Here is an 18,476-nt window from a genome sequence, read left to right on the forward strand (position 1 = left end):
TTTGCCAGGGGTTGTAGGAGTACTTTCTATGTTAAAGAATAGTGAATAGCAGGATGACGTTTAATTTAATCTTAGGTCTTTATACTTGTGTGGAAAGCTTGTCATTTTTTTAATGTAGATACCGTATTTTCCGCACTATAAGGCGCACTGGATTATAAGGCGCACCTTCAATGAATGGCCTATTTTAAAACTTTTTTCATATATAAGGCGCACCGCATTATAAGGCGCATAAAATAGACATTACAGTAGAGGCTGGAGTTACGTTATGCATCCACTAGATGGAGCTCCACTAAATGGAATGTCAACAAAACAGTCCGACTCCGGTCGGCGAGGAGAGCCTTCCGCGACTGGGCCGGGGCGTGGCCGGATGATGGTCACCCTTCTCTGTTCGCGCACAGCATGTTCATGGAGAACGTGGTGCTAAATGACCTGCAGACGACCTGATTATAGACCGTCGGTAGGTAGATAGGTCAGTCAAACTTTATTAACAAACCAGCGTTCTGACAACTATCCCAGCATGCACCGCGCGCTTCTTCTTCTTCTACGGGCGAAAATGAAGTCGGCGGCTGCTTACCGTAGATACTAGACCTGTTGTGGCTCAATATCGGTCCATATATAAGGCGCACCGGATTATAAGGCGCACTGTCGGCTTTTGAGAAAGTTGAAGGTTTTTAGGTGCGCCTTATAGTGCGGAAAATACGGTACTTTTGAGTGTCTCTAAACTTTAAACACTTTTAAAGCTTTACTAACAAGATATATGATCTTATGAAAAGGGGTAATTTCATACAGAAATCAGTTGGTGTGACATGTTATTATAAAGCTGCAAAAATCATGAACAGAATCATTTGGGCCCTTAAATCCATGCAATGTATGAATGGATTAGGCTAATAAATCAAACACACTTTAGTGTCAAATTAAATTGCTGTCAGAGCTCTGTTCTGTGACTTAGTGTTATTTTTTTTTTTTTTTTTTTGCTAGATTCCAGTAATAAATAAAAATTAAAGCTCCGCGGAGCCTCAAGCGGCCCTCGCAGCCAAGCGCCGCTCAAGCCTATAGCCACCGCGTATGTTCCAGCACCGCCTCCCGCCGGCCACCGCCGACGCTCGCGCGCCGTCCTCCACGCGATCCGCTTTTATGCCTTCGGCAGCGTTCCCTGGCCATGCACCCAAAATCTGGAGCAGATTGGGCCATGTGGCAAGGAGATACAGCTGTTTGATTAACCTAGGGGGCGCAGTGGAGTCAAATTGCAATTAAACTGTATTGGGCTCCTCAGAGGTTCACAAGTATCACTCATAAAAAGTCTGGTGCAAATTGGATGATGCGTTTGTGAATAGGAGACGATCTTATGCATATGGCGAGGGACAGCCATTTTGCCACTCCCCCACGGGTCAGTAGGCATTGACAAAGTTTATCATCATCTCATGTTATGTCAGTCTGCACAGGGTTGGAATCCATGACACATCAAGATGTTTTAGAGTGTAAAAGTACGACATACAGTAGAAAAAACAGGTGACTTCCTGTCGGAAGTGGGCGGGGCTAAGGTGATTTCATCAATCGACCACCTAACTGTGATGAGGACAGGTCTATAATGAGACATAGAAAGTCTGATGCAGCTGTGACCTTGTATGTGCATGTTATGTCACATTCATGTTTCATGGTGAATAGTCAAAGTTTGGGACTAAGCCACGCCCACATGCTTTGACACACAAAAATTCCTGTGATAACTTCTGACCTTTAATGTCTCAACTCTCTGCTGACTGAGTTTGAAGTCTGTATCTCGAAAGCTGTAGGAGGAGATAGATCAGATGTGACGTCTATGAAAAACAGTAAATGGCGGATTTTGATCCAAAATGGCCGACTTCCTGTTGGGTTTGCACCATGGCTCCAAGAGACTTTTTTGTAGGTCCTGACATCATACACATGTGTACCAAGTTTCATAATTCTAGGTTAAAGCATGGCTTGGGGCTGATTAATACATGTGGCTAATGAGACAATATGTTATTCTAGCATTATTGAACACATGATAATATTCTAGACATAGCCTATGTGCTAAAAGTGAGGACAAAGCCACTTTGATTCACTTCTTATGAGAATATTCAGAGATCGAAATTTTGGAAGGACATTTTGGATATAAAACTTTCTTCCAAGGTATTTTACTTTCCAATGTTGGTTTATGAACACGGGACCCCTCCTGTTTCCATTGTGTGTTGTGAGAAGAATCAATTCACTTCAGTTTATTTATATTGCACCAATTCGTAACATGCCGTATCAAGGCGCTATACCAAAAATAAAGTAATTTTAATCCAATCATACATGCATTATCCCAGTAATCCAACAGTCACAGTAGTACAAAGTGAATGTACTTTGACTACTGTGACGGTGGCCTACTAGGTAGGAGTTGTCGGTTCAAATCCCTGCTTTATTTGTCTCAGTTTTTGGCCACAACTGCCTGCTGAAAGGACCCAGGTCAGCTGTGGCTGAAATGTAATTTACCACCATCAGTGTGTGACTCAGTCTATGAATGGGTAAATGACTGAATGTTGTTTCCTCTGGACTTGATATACACTATACAATGAAAGGTATTTTACTATTAAGCTCACCTCTGGAACTTCCTCATTCTGTGAGGTCAAATAGGACACAAAGTTGCTGAGTTTGAGTTCTTTGAGGACTTCCTGGAAAACCATCTTTGCTGGTTAATTCGCTACGTCTTGGGAATATTCTTCATCTATCATCCTTGACACCTCCCTTCCTGTTTTGCTCTGCAGAACCAATAGGTTACTCAAGCAAATGTAAGCGAGGAAATATAACTAGTCACTATCCACCTCTCAGGGCAATGCCTTGTTTTAGAAAATTTGACAAATAATCATTTAAAATGCATTTTAAATTCTAAACAGAATATTAATGATTTTAATTATTTCCATTATCTGCCTGGAATCTGTCTTAACTTCTCTGAATGACATGTAGTCTTCAGAGAGATTACAGAGGAACCATGGGTATTCAATAAGTTACCATGGTAACAAGGTGTTTGCATACACTACCTTAACTCAGGCGAGACATTATTTATTTGCTGAAAGGATCTTTACTTACTTTCTAGACTTGAGTCTTACAAGTGAAAATCTAAATCGATAGTCACACTGCCAAAACTGGAACAAATCCAACAATATTTTCCCATACTTTACCTCTATTTGATCTTTTTATGACCTGGCTGTACGTCACAAATCAGATTTTCTCAAATCAGGCATAGGGAAATTTCACATGTGCTCCTAAACTGGAAATGTTTCTGAACGGTCATGCCTCATTTCTTCTCACTCTTAAGTGATGACATATTTGATGTGACAGATTTAAGAGGCAGGAATTTATTCACACAACACCCCAGACAGCCCTACTTATTACATGTGCTTCAAGGTAGCAAATATTTGAGCAGACATTATTGAGCTATCGTGACACAAAAAATAAATAAAAATTACCTTCCACTTGCACAGCTATCATACAACAAATAACATATTATTACGCTATTTTTACATCTTATTACTTTTGTAAGCTCAGTGGCTGAGTGTGATACGTCTTCTTCTGCACATGTGCATCACTTCACCACTTTTCTAGACCTTTCATGCTTGAACATGATTGAAGTCACGTTACCACTATAATGTAAACAACCACACTAAGAAAGCATTAAGACATGCATTGTGTGGACACAATCTCAGTTGTTGCTTTGATTTTCTATCTGTGATTTTTACTAAGGAGCAGCTCAGAAAATGTTTTGGAACAATATTTCTGAGATGGAGACTTTGTGTTTTCAGACAGTAAAAAAAGGAAAAAGCTGGGAAAGTTAAGAAAAAAAAAAACACAGGGCAGGATCCCTTCTAACAGTCTTGCTAGGCAGTTCCCACATCATTATTGTTGAAGATAACTTGTCTTTTCATCTTGCAGTCTATCACTCCACAGCTGCTTTTAATCCCCCAAAGAAGAGATCCTACATTGAATTAGAAAAATACTTTCCCTGTTCAGTAATGGAGTAACGTCTTTGGATAAAAAATTGATCACTGCCACTGCAGAATGATTTGCAAAAGGAAAAGTTGTAGCTCCAGAGAATACGTTTGTTGGAGGTCATGTTGTATTGCAGTCTACACATGCTGTGTTGTTGTTTTTTTTTTCTTTTTTTCCCTTTCATCCTCCTCATCTGCTTCCTACACAGATACTTAAAATACAACAGCGAGGCCAACACACATGCACTTGATCACATGTGGAAATATTTTCACAGTTTTTACTGATGGGCTCCTCTGAGACACCAACAAAGGTTTCACTATATAAGAAGCAGATTTCCCAAAGTCAGACATTATGCAATTTGATATTATAAAACATAAGGTGTGACCATTCCTTGGTAAACATGAGTTGAAATCATGACAGACGGCATCTTTTTTTAGCAGTGTAGTGTCATGTTATTATCAATTACTACGTATTAATGAATAAATATGATACACTTATGAATAAACTGTGGCAGGATGTTATTCCTACCACATGACATGTGGTATGATGTGAATACATCCCTTGTAAAACTGCCACAGTGAATAGTTTGTGCATATTTCATTCATTCCGTCACTTTCTTCCAGTAGGAAAAACTCAGAGGAAGTGATCAATAACAGTTTATTGACCAGAGTTTCTGTTGAATCTGCACAGCAGTCCAGTATGGCAATAAATTTTGATATACAAATATTTAGTGAGAACTTGCTTAAAACAGACATGAGAAGATTTATTTACACTGAACATCACATGATATCTTATCGGAACTTCAGTGCTTTCCAGAGAAGATGCTGTCTGTGAAGTTATGGAGATCCTTTAATAAAACATAGATATAAACTGGTAGCTCACAGCACAGGGTGAATCAATTAAGTCTGCTACTCATAGTTATGTTTTTATTATTATTTTTTTATTACAGTGATTGAATAGACTTATGTAAATAAATAACTTATGGGAACAACATCACAAACACTTGGTTAAGTGGACAAAAACAGAGAGGAAAAAAAATGCCACAGTAAAAACAAAAGAAATTAGTTAACCTGAAAAAGACACCTGCAACACATAATGCTCAATATACACAGCTCCAAAAACATCCGTTTTTGTTTTTGGTCAAATCTAAGCTTCTGATTAAACTGGTAAGCTGAATACGTCACACATATATGGACATGAAAACTTGGATTGGACAAAATGTACAGCTTCCCAAGTACTGTGATTGCTGATGCAGTGGTGGGCTCCTCGATGTCTGAAGAGAGAGAAGAAGAATGAAAACAATGACATTATTACACGTGTTCAGCTGTATATGTTTGACTGTATGCAAAATCATACAGTATTTGATGAATACTCACATCACTGTGGTTCCATCTCTATATCCTGTTGGTCGGTGCTTTAATCAGAGAGTGGGCACGTTAGTATCACTTTTGCATTTGTGAGAAAAAAGCATGACTTTTGTTTTGACTTTTTGCATGTCCTTACTTTAAGTTTGTGTCTAATCTTGATCCATGATGGCAGTAAATTTTCTGTTTCGGAAAGAAAAGATTTCATGTTATGAGACAAATATGCATAATTAGAGAAAACTAAAAACAAGAACAAGAAACACAAATCATTTTATTGAATTTCACTTTCATTAAATATCCTAAGGGCAAAAAAGTGAAGCAGTGAATTTTGTGCAGTCAGAATATTACTGGAACAGAACATAGTTGCAGCGAGATGACTGTGATTATTTACACATTGTTTCCACTGTTTCAAAATCACCACAGATTCCACCACCTACATCCAAGTGACTCATTTTTCTAGGTTTTTTGTCCAGATCTATCAATTTCACAGCAGATGAACATCTCATTCAGACAAATTTGTGGTGGAAAGGCCCCAGGAACGAGGTGGTTATGTGTTTTTTTTTTTCTCTTGCCCCTGTCGTGCAATTACTAGGCAGTAGATGCCATGAGGTAAGAAGCAAGTTATTTTAAAGAGAATCACAGTCAAGATAAATATGTCTTTTGGAGTCAAACATAAGCTGGACAAAGTCAGAGCAGGAAAACTACATTGTAGTAAGGATGGATCAGTATCTTTTACTGTTTTTCTCAGTTGCATTGGTGCATTTCTCAAATCATTTTGAACATTTGGAAACAGTAAGTGCATTTCTCAGAACAATTTGTACAAACAGCAAAACAGCCTGGACTACCTGCAAAATCCAATGTCTTTCTCAAAATCCTTAAATGAAATGTCTTTATCAATGAACATGTCAGTGCTTCACAATGTCAAGTCCTTGTTTCATTGAGTTTGGGCTAATCAAATGGATAAGTCATGTTGTCAATGTGGCGTTGTACTCTGGAGGGATACTTTGGTGTAAACTATGGCTAAAGCTTTGATGACAAGAATTGTAAATTATGATGGTGGGAGATCCAAGATTCACATTTGTGATGTAATTTGTTGACAAACTATGGAGTTGTGATACAGAAAGGAGAGCACAATTAAAAAACAATAATAATAAAAAAATTAAAGTAGCAATAGGAAGGAACATACTTAAAAAAAATCTCCTTAAAGAGATTCACTGCCTTGGGAATTACAGTCCAGTCTTTCTACACATTTCATCTCCATGCTGAGAAAATTCCTCAGTAGGGTTAAGGAATGAAGAGTACGGTGAAAGGAAATCCATTTGAATCTTGTTGTGAGTCTCACACCATTGCCTGATGATATTGGAGCAATGGAAACGGGCACAATATCTTCAGCCTCTTCCTCAGTTTCGCCTCTTAGCTCCTTTGCCACACCCTCACTCCTCTTCCTCTTCTCTCTGGCTGTTGACTCCGTCCAAGTCCTTGTCCTTCCACTGTCAGAAATGTAACATTGTGTTGTTCTCTGGCTTTATTCATGATGTGCTTGCCAGTTGATGCACCTTCAGTCTATTCAGAAAACTGGTTGGTCATTGGTTGATCTAATGCTCCACACATTTACCTACACTGGAGAAACTCAGGAATCACCTGGGAGCAATTTACCAGTTCAGGACAGATTTAGAAAAAGGTTTAATGGAAATGTCTAGAAATATGATAGACATATTACAACAATCTGTTCAAGCATTTTGCATGTTAAGACTTATACAATGAAATTATGCTTAAATGTTGTGAAGATCGAGTCTGTTCAACAGAGACCAGTAGAATACATTTTGATCAACATGACAAAAGCAATTGAAAATGTAGGAAAAAGCAGATGATCATACATAATCACTTGCATGTTCCACAAACGCATTTGCAACTTGTTAAAAGGAACATAAAATTGCTTTTTTGATGTGTACAAGTGACAAATTGAAGACTGAGCAAGTAGTTTTGAGAATTTCAATTCTGTTCTGAGAAATGCACCAAAGCGACTGAGAAAAACTGTTCTTCTGTTTGTATCCCCGTTCACTTGTAAGTGAGTCCTTGGAAAGCCCAGGAGCAACAATCTTATCAGGTTTGATGAGATTTAAATGAATAACTTTATGTTATATAGCATCTAGTATTTTGGGCATCTAGGCTGCGTACAGAATATGTTGAGCCAATTACAGAGCAACTATTTGAAAAAACAGGAGGAGAAAACGCAGGCTAGAGATAATTTATCTTCCAACGTGATAGAGACCCGAAGCACTCAGTCAAAAAGCAGAAGAGTCTGTGAATCTACTTGAGTGGTGCAGCCAGAACCCAGACTTCAATCCAAATAACTGTTTCTGAGAACACCTAAAAGAACAATTTACTTTCACTTCCCATCCAAACTGACTGAGCTTTATAGGATCTGCTCAGAAAAAGGGTAGAAATTTCTCAAACCAGTGTACCGAGCTTGTAAAGACACAGCCAAGAAGACTTAAGCTGATTGCTGCCCAAGGCCCAAAACAAAAAAAAACAATGTTAGGTCGAGAGTGTGAGTACATGTGAGAAACACTGGACTAACAAGCTTTTGGCAATTATAAAAAAAAAGAAAAAAAAATCTTATCAAATCATTACAGGGTACTTGATTAAAATACTTGAATCATTTTTAAAATAAGTAAGAAAATATTTACAAAGTCAAGGGGTGTGAAAATTTTCTGGTGGCATTACATGGATTACAATGATGCCAAAAAGATAAACAGAATTAACAACAACATCATGTGGAACCTTACTTAATCCCACAAGGTTCAGTTTGTTTAAACACCAAAAGTTAGGCTATTATTGTTACCCAGGACCAGATTTTTGTTAGATGTGGAAGATTGACCAAGATTACTTGAATATGTAAATTGACATCTCAAAAATGACTGTTAACTGTGCTCACTGATCCACACGCCCCCACAAAGACACGCTGGCAGCAGTGGTTTGAAAAATAACTCTGTTGTTTACAACTGTGGCTACTTCCTGCGCATTTTAGCTACCCTGTTGTACAATAGCCAAGCATTCTCCCTGCAAACACAGATGATTTTGATCAGTGTGCAAGCACTCAATGCTTAGGCACAGCTTGTATGACAACGTATCTTAGCCACATGCGGCAGGAATAAACACTAAAGAGAGATTCTAAAGGCAAACAAAAGACTTTAAGAGCACACAACTTCAAACCTAAGAATAGTCTTCCACATGTGAGGAATTATCCACTTTAAGAGGAACTTTTGTTGTTCCACTTTTTGTGCATTTACTGTAATAACATTTGACCAAAGGAACAGATAATTTGAAAAACTTGTGAACCTTTCAAGGTCATAGATTTAAGGTGAGCAAGATTGTGCCACACCATTTTTTTGACAGACATCAAACTCTTTATGGTTTGATACGGGGTCGATTTGAATAAGAACACGTTGTTATGTACGCATGTATGTGATTTGTACATTTATGCTGGAGTAGTGGAGGGTCATTTTTGTGTTAAAGGGGGAGGAGACGTTTAAAAAAAAAAAAATTTCCTGGAAACACTTCAACTGAGAGCATGAGTCGTATGTGCAAATATGTCCACAAGTTAAGTAATTTGCAATATCTATCAATCTATGGACAAATATAAAGCAAAGTTAATATACTATATATATATATATATATATATCAATCCATACTATCCATCTATGATGTTCAAAAATAAGTCTTCTAGAGACAAAACAGCACTTTTTAAAAACAGGGTCAATCTTTGAAAATTTCTTTCAAAACAACAAATCAACAGTGAATAGTCTCTTGTACCTAAACTAGTAAATTAGCAATATAAAATCATCACATTATATGATTATTTCTGCAATTAAATTATGTTTTCTGCTGGCTGTGTCTCAATCTGAAGAATTTAATCATCAAAATAAACCACGCTCTGTTGTCCAGGGGTCATCTGTGGCTTCATGTAGATATCTGTGTTGCTCTAATGCCATAAAGGGTTTCGAATATTCAACCAATGCAAGCAGACTTTCAAATATTGATCTAACAAGCATTCACAGTTGTCCATTGGCTACGGCGCATTGCATTTGAGAATAAATTTCCACAGTTAACTGTAACTTGAAACCTCTTGGTTAGGGACTGCATCTGTCTTTTGACTTCCAAATTTTTTTGAACACCAATTACAGCTCATTAGATTGACTGAAAAACACAAACATAATTTGGTCAGGCCTTGTTCTTTCGAATCCAATACAATGTCTTGCATGTTTATAACTTTTGCAACTGTCTCTAACTACCTAAATTCAACCCATCTAAATTGTTCTAGCTTCAAGTACAACTAGAAGCTAGAACATTGTCTAACCTAAATTAAAAGCTTGAAAGCTTGTGATCAGTGAATTCTGCTATCCTCACTGCCAAGAACAAGCATACTTGATGAATTAATAAACCAGTAACTAATTAAATGCTAAATTTGCAAAAGGTGTTATTACATATATTGAGAAATAACCGGAGTCAAATGTTACATTTGATTTGTGGTGTACAAGCTATAGGATTAAGAAAACCCCTTTAAGTCATTCAGTCCTAAAATATTTACTTTGCACATTTACTAGAGTAAATAAGTGTAATGTACATGCAGAAAAACAGTAGAGCCTCATAATAATCACAATTTAAACACTACTATCATGTGCATATTGCTCCCTCCTCTATGGTATGCCATGCCACTTGAAGGAATCAGTTTGAACAATTGATACTTCCCAGAAGAGAAATGAGTCCCACATGCTTTCTCGTGCTGTCTGCTCTGCGTACCTGCAGTTTAGGGTTCGGCCAATGAGTCAATCAAATCATGGCTGAAAGAGAATGTTCCCATCCCTTTTCTCACTGGAGAATCGTCCTATTAGTATTCAGTAATATTTGTCAGCATAGCGCAAATTCCTTTCCACAAATAGTGGTGAACGTTGCTAATCCTTTTAGACAGGAAAAACAACATCAAATCCGTGAAGCATAATCAAAACTGTTTCAAAAAGAGAGCATGCCAAACCATATCAGTGAGAGCATGAACTCATCTAGTTTCAGCTGCGAGGGAAGGAACTCAAGTCAAAAAAACTCAAGAGTGCACTGATAAATGCCTGAGAAGATGATGGCAGAGCTATTTACCTCTTTTTATTTCACCACACCACAAGACTCTGCTGGACTGTTATAAACTCTACAAATGAGGGGGAAAAGGAATTCAAAATTACATCTATTTGTCAACCCCTATAAAAGCTTGAAAGGACGACTGAAGTATTTTTATTTGAGCAGTTCTATTTTATCTCAATCTACTGTCTTGTTCTGTTTCCTTCAGCTTGTAAAGAACCACAGGAGTCCTGGTAGGTATTTCTGTCATTATCCTGACATCATTTTATCCCATAATGGGGTCTTTGCAATTAACACAATAGGGCTGTTGTGAGTATACTCAAAAACAGCCACAAATTCCCCAAAATATAACCCATCACTGCTAAAATTAAAAGTGTGTCAACAAGCATTATTGTCTGGGTCAAGACAGCAAAATTACAGCAAGAAGTGAGAGGGAGGAAGTATTTTAAAAATGTCAGTAGGGGCAGATGCTGACCTAACAGAGGAAAAGCAGGTAACATGCTGACACTATAGATGAAATGCATTGTTACAACCACCGAGTTATGACTCAGGTGCATAATTTTTTAGATCACAGCATGCTGTGATATGGACGCATCCTTTTGTTGTACACACAAAGCTCAAAGCACACGGTTATAGTGTAAAGACCAAACAGGATTGATAGGTTGATAGGTTTTGGTTTATCAAAATACCTTTGGGATTTCTGGGGTGTAGTTTTATCCCGTTTTTCCATCATCACCTTCAGGAAGATTGTTCTCTGATTTTATTGAAAGGAGCATGACAGTTGTTGGGTGAGAAACCGAAATCGATGTTCGGTAATTCTCCCGAGGTAAGTACAACGGTCAGATCCATGTGTGTGCTTATAAAGGACAGGCCGGTATCACAGAATGAGATTGATGTAAGCATCATTGTTGCTTGTTTTCAGAAATTACAGAGATGTGAGAACATTATTTTCACCCACAACTTTCTTTGTTTTATACTTGTTGTCATGCTTAAATGTTTCAGATTCTCAAACTACTTTTAGTTCCAAGCAAAGATAACCTGAGTAATAAAAAAAAGCACTTTTAGCAGGATGATGTCATTTGTTAACCCCTTAAATGCTATTTCTATTTCATTGTTGAATCATGAGGCAAGTGAGGCCTTGAAATCTGAGGATGTTGTTCTTTTTCCATTTGCGACTTTCTGGACGAGATTTGCAAGCAATCTTGGATTGATTTTAGGCCAGCCACACCAAAAAGTGTTTATTATTGTTCCATGTTATATATATATATATATATATATATATATATATATATATATATATATATATATATATATATATATATATATATATATATATATATATATATATATGGGTCATTCTATAATTGCAGATACATTTGATGTCCAGAGTCATTATTTTTGGTCTGGTATATTAAAATATTTCAATTTTTAAATGTTTTCGTAATTTATTACTCATTTTAATGGATCATAATATTTAACAAGTAAAAACATTTAAGTAAATACATTTAAAATTGTTTTATATAGCTGAAAAACCAAGATTTCTTGTCGTCCGAGTTGGGTACTGTCTTTTTTATTAACCTGAAAAATGATGCAAAAACCTATGTTTTATTATTTTTCTTTGGTGAATTTGTTTTTTCTGTCTTTTTTTAAACTGCCTAAAAGGTCAATTTAATAACAACATCACATTAAATTAACTCAAAATACCCTTATTTTTGAAAAAATATGTGTCCGAGAATTTTTTGTCAACTCTGTTACCATATGGTTTTGTCCCTGTAAATCTGGGAAATTGCCTTCTACGGCTATATAAACTGCATAAAATTAAGTCATTTACTTTTACTGATAAGACCTGAAACACACAGAGGTCTATGTGCCATTCTCTGGGAAATATTTTAGTTTAAAAATCACAATCACCAGGTGTTATCGTTTTCAACGTCAATCTTGTTACCAAAGAATCATGAGAAAAATACCACAGATTTTTGATCAGAGACAAGTTTTTTTAATGGTTTTTAAACCATTATCTCAGTGGTGTCATGTTTTTTCACAATTTCTACTCACAAGTGGAGTTTTTAATAAAAATGTTTGAAATTGTCAATTCTGTTACTGTCAACTCTGTTACCAAATAGGGTAACAGAGTTGACAGTAACAGAGTTTTCAGTTCTAAATTATTATGGTCCTGTCAATTCTGTTACTAACACCAACTCTGTTAGATAACAGAGTTGACATGTTTATGACATACTTTCACCAAAAAAAAAGGAAAACTGTTGTCTAGAGCACCATATACATTGTTGGTTGACTTCTGCTGTGATTTAGTATTACTGACCAATTTTATTTCTAAAAGAATGATGGTTTTCAATGAGTTTTAATGAAAAACGTTTGACCCTATGCGAACAACTCTGTGAAAAGTTGAGTATCTTTTGATTGTTTAAAATGTATTTTTAAGTAAAACATCTCCATTTAAAGTATTTGGGTAGTAGGACACTTGGTGTAATGGAATAAAAATATTTTAGTCTGCTAGAATTTATTGTTTTTTTCACTCACTGTCTATATTGTCCGTAACAGAGTTGACATAACATACCGCAAAATATACGTTTTTTCTGAGAAAAAATTATAAAATATGTAGCTAATGTTTGGCAATTACAGATTTTTTTAAAGTTTAATGCCTTTTCAATAGACTACCTAAGAAAATTTTTAAGAAATGAAAAGTTTTTTTTGGTCATTTCTTGAAGTGCCAAATGTATCTCCAATTATAGAATCACCCATATATATATATATATATATATATATATATATATATATATATATATATATATATATATATATATATATATATATATATATATATTTTTTTTTTTTTTTTTTTTCTTTTTTTTTTCTTTTTTTTGCATAAAGTCTTTACTGTGGTTCACTGCAGTCTCGAAGCCTTAGAAATGTTTTATAACAATTTCTAGACTGACAAATGTCTAGAGACTTTGCTCGTCATTGGTTCTCAAATTTGTTTAGATCAGGAATGATGTGTTGCATTTTGAGATATTTTACCCTTCTTCATGCTATCACATGGCTTCTATTAATTTAATTTCTTTATTTAAGGTCTGACTGTAATCAGAGCTTGTTGTGACTAGTGATGCTGAACTCCAAAAAGTTGTTAATATCAGTTAATTAATGATTTAACAAAGGCAAAAAAAAAAAAATAATAACACTAGTTGGTTTAATTAGTGGTTTCCCCCTTAGTAAATGAAACAACTATCTAAACAACCTTTTTTTAACTCAGGTTATCTGTCTCTGGCACTTACATTTGTTTGTTTTTCTGTAACATGTAAGTAAAACAAAGCAAAAAACAAGGTCAATCTGTGAGGGGGCAAATACTTTAGTCACTTTGAATCCATGCCAACCAAAACATGCAGCAAAATGCCTGTTGTACTCAAGAACTTTCCAGAACTAATCAAAGTTCTGACCCAGAATCGGGCCCTTAATGCCAATTACTTTCCTCCACTATGCCAGCGCTCTCCAATATACATTTATTTGGATCATAAGTAAACCAATGGTTTCTCTCCATGATCACTGACATTTTATATGGTTAATAAACAGAAAAGAGCAGCTTTATCAGCAATTACACAAAATGACCGACTTGTCTTTTTGCTTTTTTTGGTTAGAATTTTTTTAGTTTTTCTGGAAGGAGATTCAGTCCTGTGTGAAGTCGTTCTTGTTGCTCCAAAGAAGCAAAATCATGTGTGGCTTCTCTGGGTTAACTGAATTTCATCAAAGCTTCAGTATGTAACTTTTATAAAGAATACGTTTTCTTACATGTTTGCTAAAACTGTCACCATGTCATGGCAGATTTGTTATGGGATAGATAATCTGTGAAGTCAGACGTTTTATTATCAATCAATTTTTTTTTGGCTATGAACATGTGGACGAAAGTCCAAATTGCATAAAAATCGATTTGGTTTATCTGGCTACATGTGGACAAGGCCTCAATATCATGTACTCACTGCTAAATGTGCAAATGGCGGTAAAATAACTTACCGTTACAGGAAAACCATTTATCTGCTGTCATTGGTGACTATGCTAAATACCCTGAGCATTCACAACCAGGAAAAAGAAACTGCAGCCTTAGCAGGGAGCAAAGGGACAGAGGGGGAGACAAAATCCATGTTTCTTTAAAAGTTCAAAACGACTGAGCGGTCAAGATTGTTTCTAATCAATTTTAGAGATGTAAAGAAGTAAAACTAGAAGGTGAATCACATATATCAAAACACAGAAATTGGGGTTCCTTTCACAAAAAAAAGTGGCAAAAACATGTTTATCGGTTGTGATATAACCTCACATAATGTATATAAAAATGTAGCATCATTTCAGTTTCACGTTTATGCTCATAATGAATCAAAAACAAGCTTAAAAATGCATCAATATCAATTTTCAGATTCATGTTTTGTCAAAAGAATCTGATGATGAGATCAATTATTTCTTGAGTCTGGACGCCAAAGGGTTAATCTCCAGGCTGGTCTTTTTAACAACTTGTACTGTATTGGGTCCTGAAACTCCAATAATAACCCCACTCTCCTTTTATGTCTTTGAAAGAATATCAAGAGCTGAGAAAACAACACATTTGGAAACTAATGAGAAGTTTTCAACTTGTGCAAAGTATTAGGGAGAAGGAGCATAATTACACACATCTGCCTTTGGTGATTTTTTTTTTGTTGCTCAAAACATGTTTGGTCAGCCTGCCCCCTGCTTTCTTATGAAAAATGAAGTACTGTAGGTCTGACTTTTATCCACAAAGTAAAACCACAGTAAGAGTAACCAAGCTGCCAATGGCTGTTTTGTATTATTATTTTTTTTTATTTTTTTTTTACAATAGTAACGGAATGCACTGGCAAGCCTTAATAGTGTACATGTGAATTCTGAAGTTCACAAGAAACATGCTGATACCTTGTGGACGATGAGACAGTAGAGCGTAAGAATGAGCACCAGTCCCCCGCTGACGGACGCAACGATGAAGCCAAACTTGTACACATCCCTGACTGGTTTTTTCTGCGAAGTCTTCGCTGAGTTCCAATCATAACTGTCTGTGGAAATGTTCACAGGATGTGTGATCACAGCCTTCCCAGACATCTGCATTATTCATCACACAACATTCCAGAAGTTTGAGTTTCACACCTGTAAAATATTGAGCGGTTGACCCTGCGGGTAGCTCTGTCGAGGAGCCGAAGCTTTCTGAGTATTCCTGCTGGCATCTCCAGTCAACCGGTGAGTCACTGGTTGTCACCAGTTCCCAGTAAACAGACAACACCTCTGAAACTCTCTGCAAAGCTTCCAACGGAGACCCTCGGTAGACCGCCTCAAAGCTCTCTGGCTTATCCTGCAGCACAATACGAGAAACAAACCTTATTGGTTTTTTTTCTTTCCAACAGAGCAGGAATGATCTTTCAGAGAGCTTGGACGGCTCTCGCAATATTTATTTAAATTTATCTTCATTCAGAAGCACACATTCACCTCCACCTCTTCATTAATCTGAGGCACGCATCTCTGCGAATACATGTTGAGGATAAGTGCCCTGAGGGACTGAACATAGCCGTCATTTATTGAGCCCCGGCTGTACTTGAAATGGGTGGTTAGCAGCTCCAGTATCCAGGGTAAAGCAGCTTTCACAAAGCAACATTTGCTCTGCAAGGAAGGAAAAGAAAATCAGCAGATTCAGAGGAGTTCTTTTATTTTATTTTATTTTTTTTCCAGTTCACTTTTTGTACAAAACAATCTGCTTTGGACAAATGTTGTCTTACCAGAGTTCTCTGTTCTATGAATGTGTAGGTTATTGAACACCCACTCCTCAACTGGTTGTCCATCTGTAGAAATAACAACGGGAGGATTTCAGCCAGAGATATTTGATCTGATCTGTTTGATGTTGCTTTAACACCTACCAGTTGCCTGACTATCAGCAGGTGTTCTCTAGTGATTGAGTGCCTGCATGGACCGGGTACCTCTGCCATTGACAGAGGGAAACTCAGGAACATAAGCACACACAGACACTTTACCTGCAACTGACAAAACTGAAGATTATCCTCAATCCAACTCAAATCCAGATCTTGCAAACCTAAGTTTAGTTTCGCTCAAGCACTCATTCTGAGCTTCTGTATTCGAAATACGAGCATTAAACTCTTACATTTTAAATGGTGAAATTGCTCAATAAAATCTTGTGCGGTCTGCCCTATTCCCTCACTTATTTTCCCACTCCCTCTCATTGACATTCACTTGACTTGTAAATCATTTTACATGAAGAAAAAAACAATTAGAGAAAACTTCAGTAGAATTTCTACTGCTGCAACATTTTTCACAACTGGAGCGGGACCAGTTCTCGCCTTTCCACCCAAACAGCAGCACAGAGGAGAGGAGCTGCTCAGAGAAAGTCAAAATAAAAAAAGAACGTCTCCACTGCTGAAACTGTTAAACTGGGGTACGCACCGGGATTAGATTTGGACAGAAGTACCTGATGTTGGACCCTGACCTTGAGAGAACTTAGAGATAAATCTGACTAATGGTCATATTTTTTCTTTATGCCACAGAAGGTTGGCTAGTGAGAGGAGCACTCTGTCTCCTCCTGTAGCTCATGATGCCTGCTACCGCACACCTTTTGGAATCCGTAACAGTGAAATGGGCTCCAGATGGACTTAAGCTCTGGATGGACTGAAACACGGTGACAAGCATCATTCTTTCCACCTCAGAAAGAAAAAAAAAATCTGTACTCAGTTATACTCGGTTGCTTTTAAAAGTGACCATTCATGTAAATTGCTTAGATGTTGTTTTTCAACGGGATAATTATTCCACACCTCAACACAGATGTGAGAAAAGCACTGAAATGAGACGGGGTTCGCTTTATGTGCAACTTCTGATATTAATCAGGAAACAAAAGACTTTCTTTGAAAGCTGCAGAAATGAGAGGGATTGCTTTAATGTTTTTTTTTTTTATGTTCTGGATGTAATGAAGAGCTGCCTTCTGGATTGATTTCATGCTATGAAACAAAAAGGCAGAAAGAAAGGGGAAAGCTTCATGCTAACAAAGTTGTTGCTCTAAAACAATGGTAAAATAATTCACTTTGATATCTGAAGCAGACAAGTCAAAAGAACAATTCCCTTGTAACAGAACTGGCAATGTGAGCATAAATCCTGCCTTGCCCCACTATTATCTGAAGCCCAGTTAATGACTGATGAGGATACATAATCTAATTAATGTAATCTAATAGAACCATAAATGTGACTGGTGTGTGGCAAATGTGGTGGCACATGATGCAAATATAACTTTTATCACATGATTTGTTGTCTCCTTATGTATTAAAATTAATTTACGTCGGTTAACTGCACAATCAAGCGCCGATTATTTTAGACAGATTACAGAGCAGCAGACTTTTTTTTTTTTTTTTAACCATATAACCAGATAGTAAAAAGTTCTCACCTACCTTAGCTTTGCTCTGACTCACTGTTGACACAGGGATGGTCATCTGGTACGTGTTTGGCAATGGAAAACACCAAACTCCTCTGTCACACACATTGAAGCAGAGAGATCTTTCTCATATATCCACTTCCACTCCACAGAAAGGAATTTCTTCTTAAGTAAATCTGACACTTCTTCATGTGGCGCTGGTCTTCAAAGCTTTGCCTGATGTGCTCCTCCTCCTTTGAGTGAGTTCAAACTGAGACTGACTGTTTCAGCTGACAGACAACCTTCTTAAAGACCTCCCACCTTTTTCTTTGCACACATAACACCAAAACGTTTTTCTTTTTACACCGCAATTCAATTATGATTGTGTGGATTTGTTGCTAGAAAGAAACGAATACATAAAGAATAAAAATAAAAACACCCTCATTTAGTGACTTGGTTGGATGTTATCTGCTACTTAAAAGAGCTTTTTAATGACTCTCATTAAATAAGTTTGGGTATTAATAGGAGTAGATTTTAAAACTAATGTCTAATACTGAAAAATGGAAAACAGAAGAGATAAG

At 36.7% G+C, this 18,476-nt stretch overlaps 1 protein-coding gene across 2 annotated transcripts; it reads right to left on the minus strand.

The window, feature by feature from the left end:
* Positions 1-4,633: 4,633 nt before the first annotated feature.
* csf1b (colony stimulating factor 1b (macrophage)) lies at positions 4,634-18,476 on the minus strand. 2 transcript variants are annotated; one of them, XM_014973756.2, is made up of 9 exons: positions 17,933-18,474; positions 16,400-16,519; positions 16,262-16,324; positions 15,975-16,145; positions 15,639-15,840; positions 15,411-15,547; positions 5,491-5,534; positions 5,364-5,401; positions 4,634-5,260 (listed from the first exon to the last, which is right to left on the minus strand). In XM_014973756.2, the coding sequence occupies exons 1-8, from the start codon at positions 17,972-17,974 to the stop codon at positions 5,365-5,367; spliced, it is 816 nt and encodes a 271-aa protein (XP_014829242.2). In that variant the 5' UTR covers positions 17,975-18,474; the 3' UTR covers positions 4,634-5,260; position 5,364. The 2 variants fall into 2 exon arrangements, with proteins under 2 accessions (XP_014829242.2, XP_087863390.1); XM_088007264.1 differs by having other exon boundaries at positions 16,262-16,519; positions 17,933-18,476.

The sequence above is a fragment of the Poecilia mexicana genome, unplaced genomic scaffold (genome assembly GCF_051168715.1).
Source record: "Poecilia mexicana isolate PSO_F unplaced genomic scaffold, ASM5116871v1 scaffold_7, whole genome shotgun sequence".
NCBI classification, from domain to species: domain Eukaryota; kingdom Metazoa; phylum Chordata; class Actinopteri; order Cyprinodontiformes; family Poeciliidae; genus Poecilia; species Poecilia mexicana.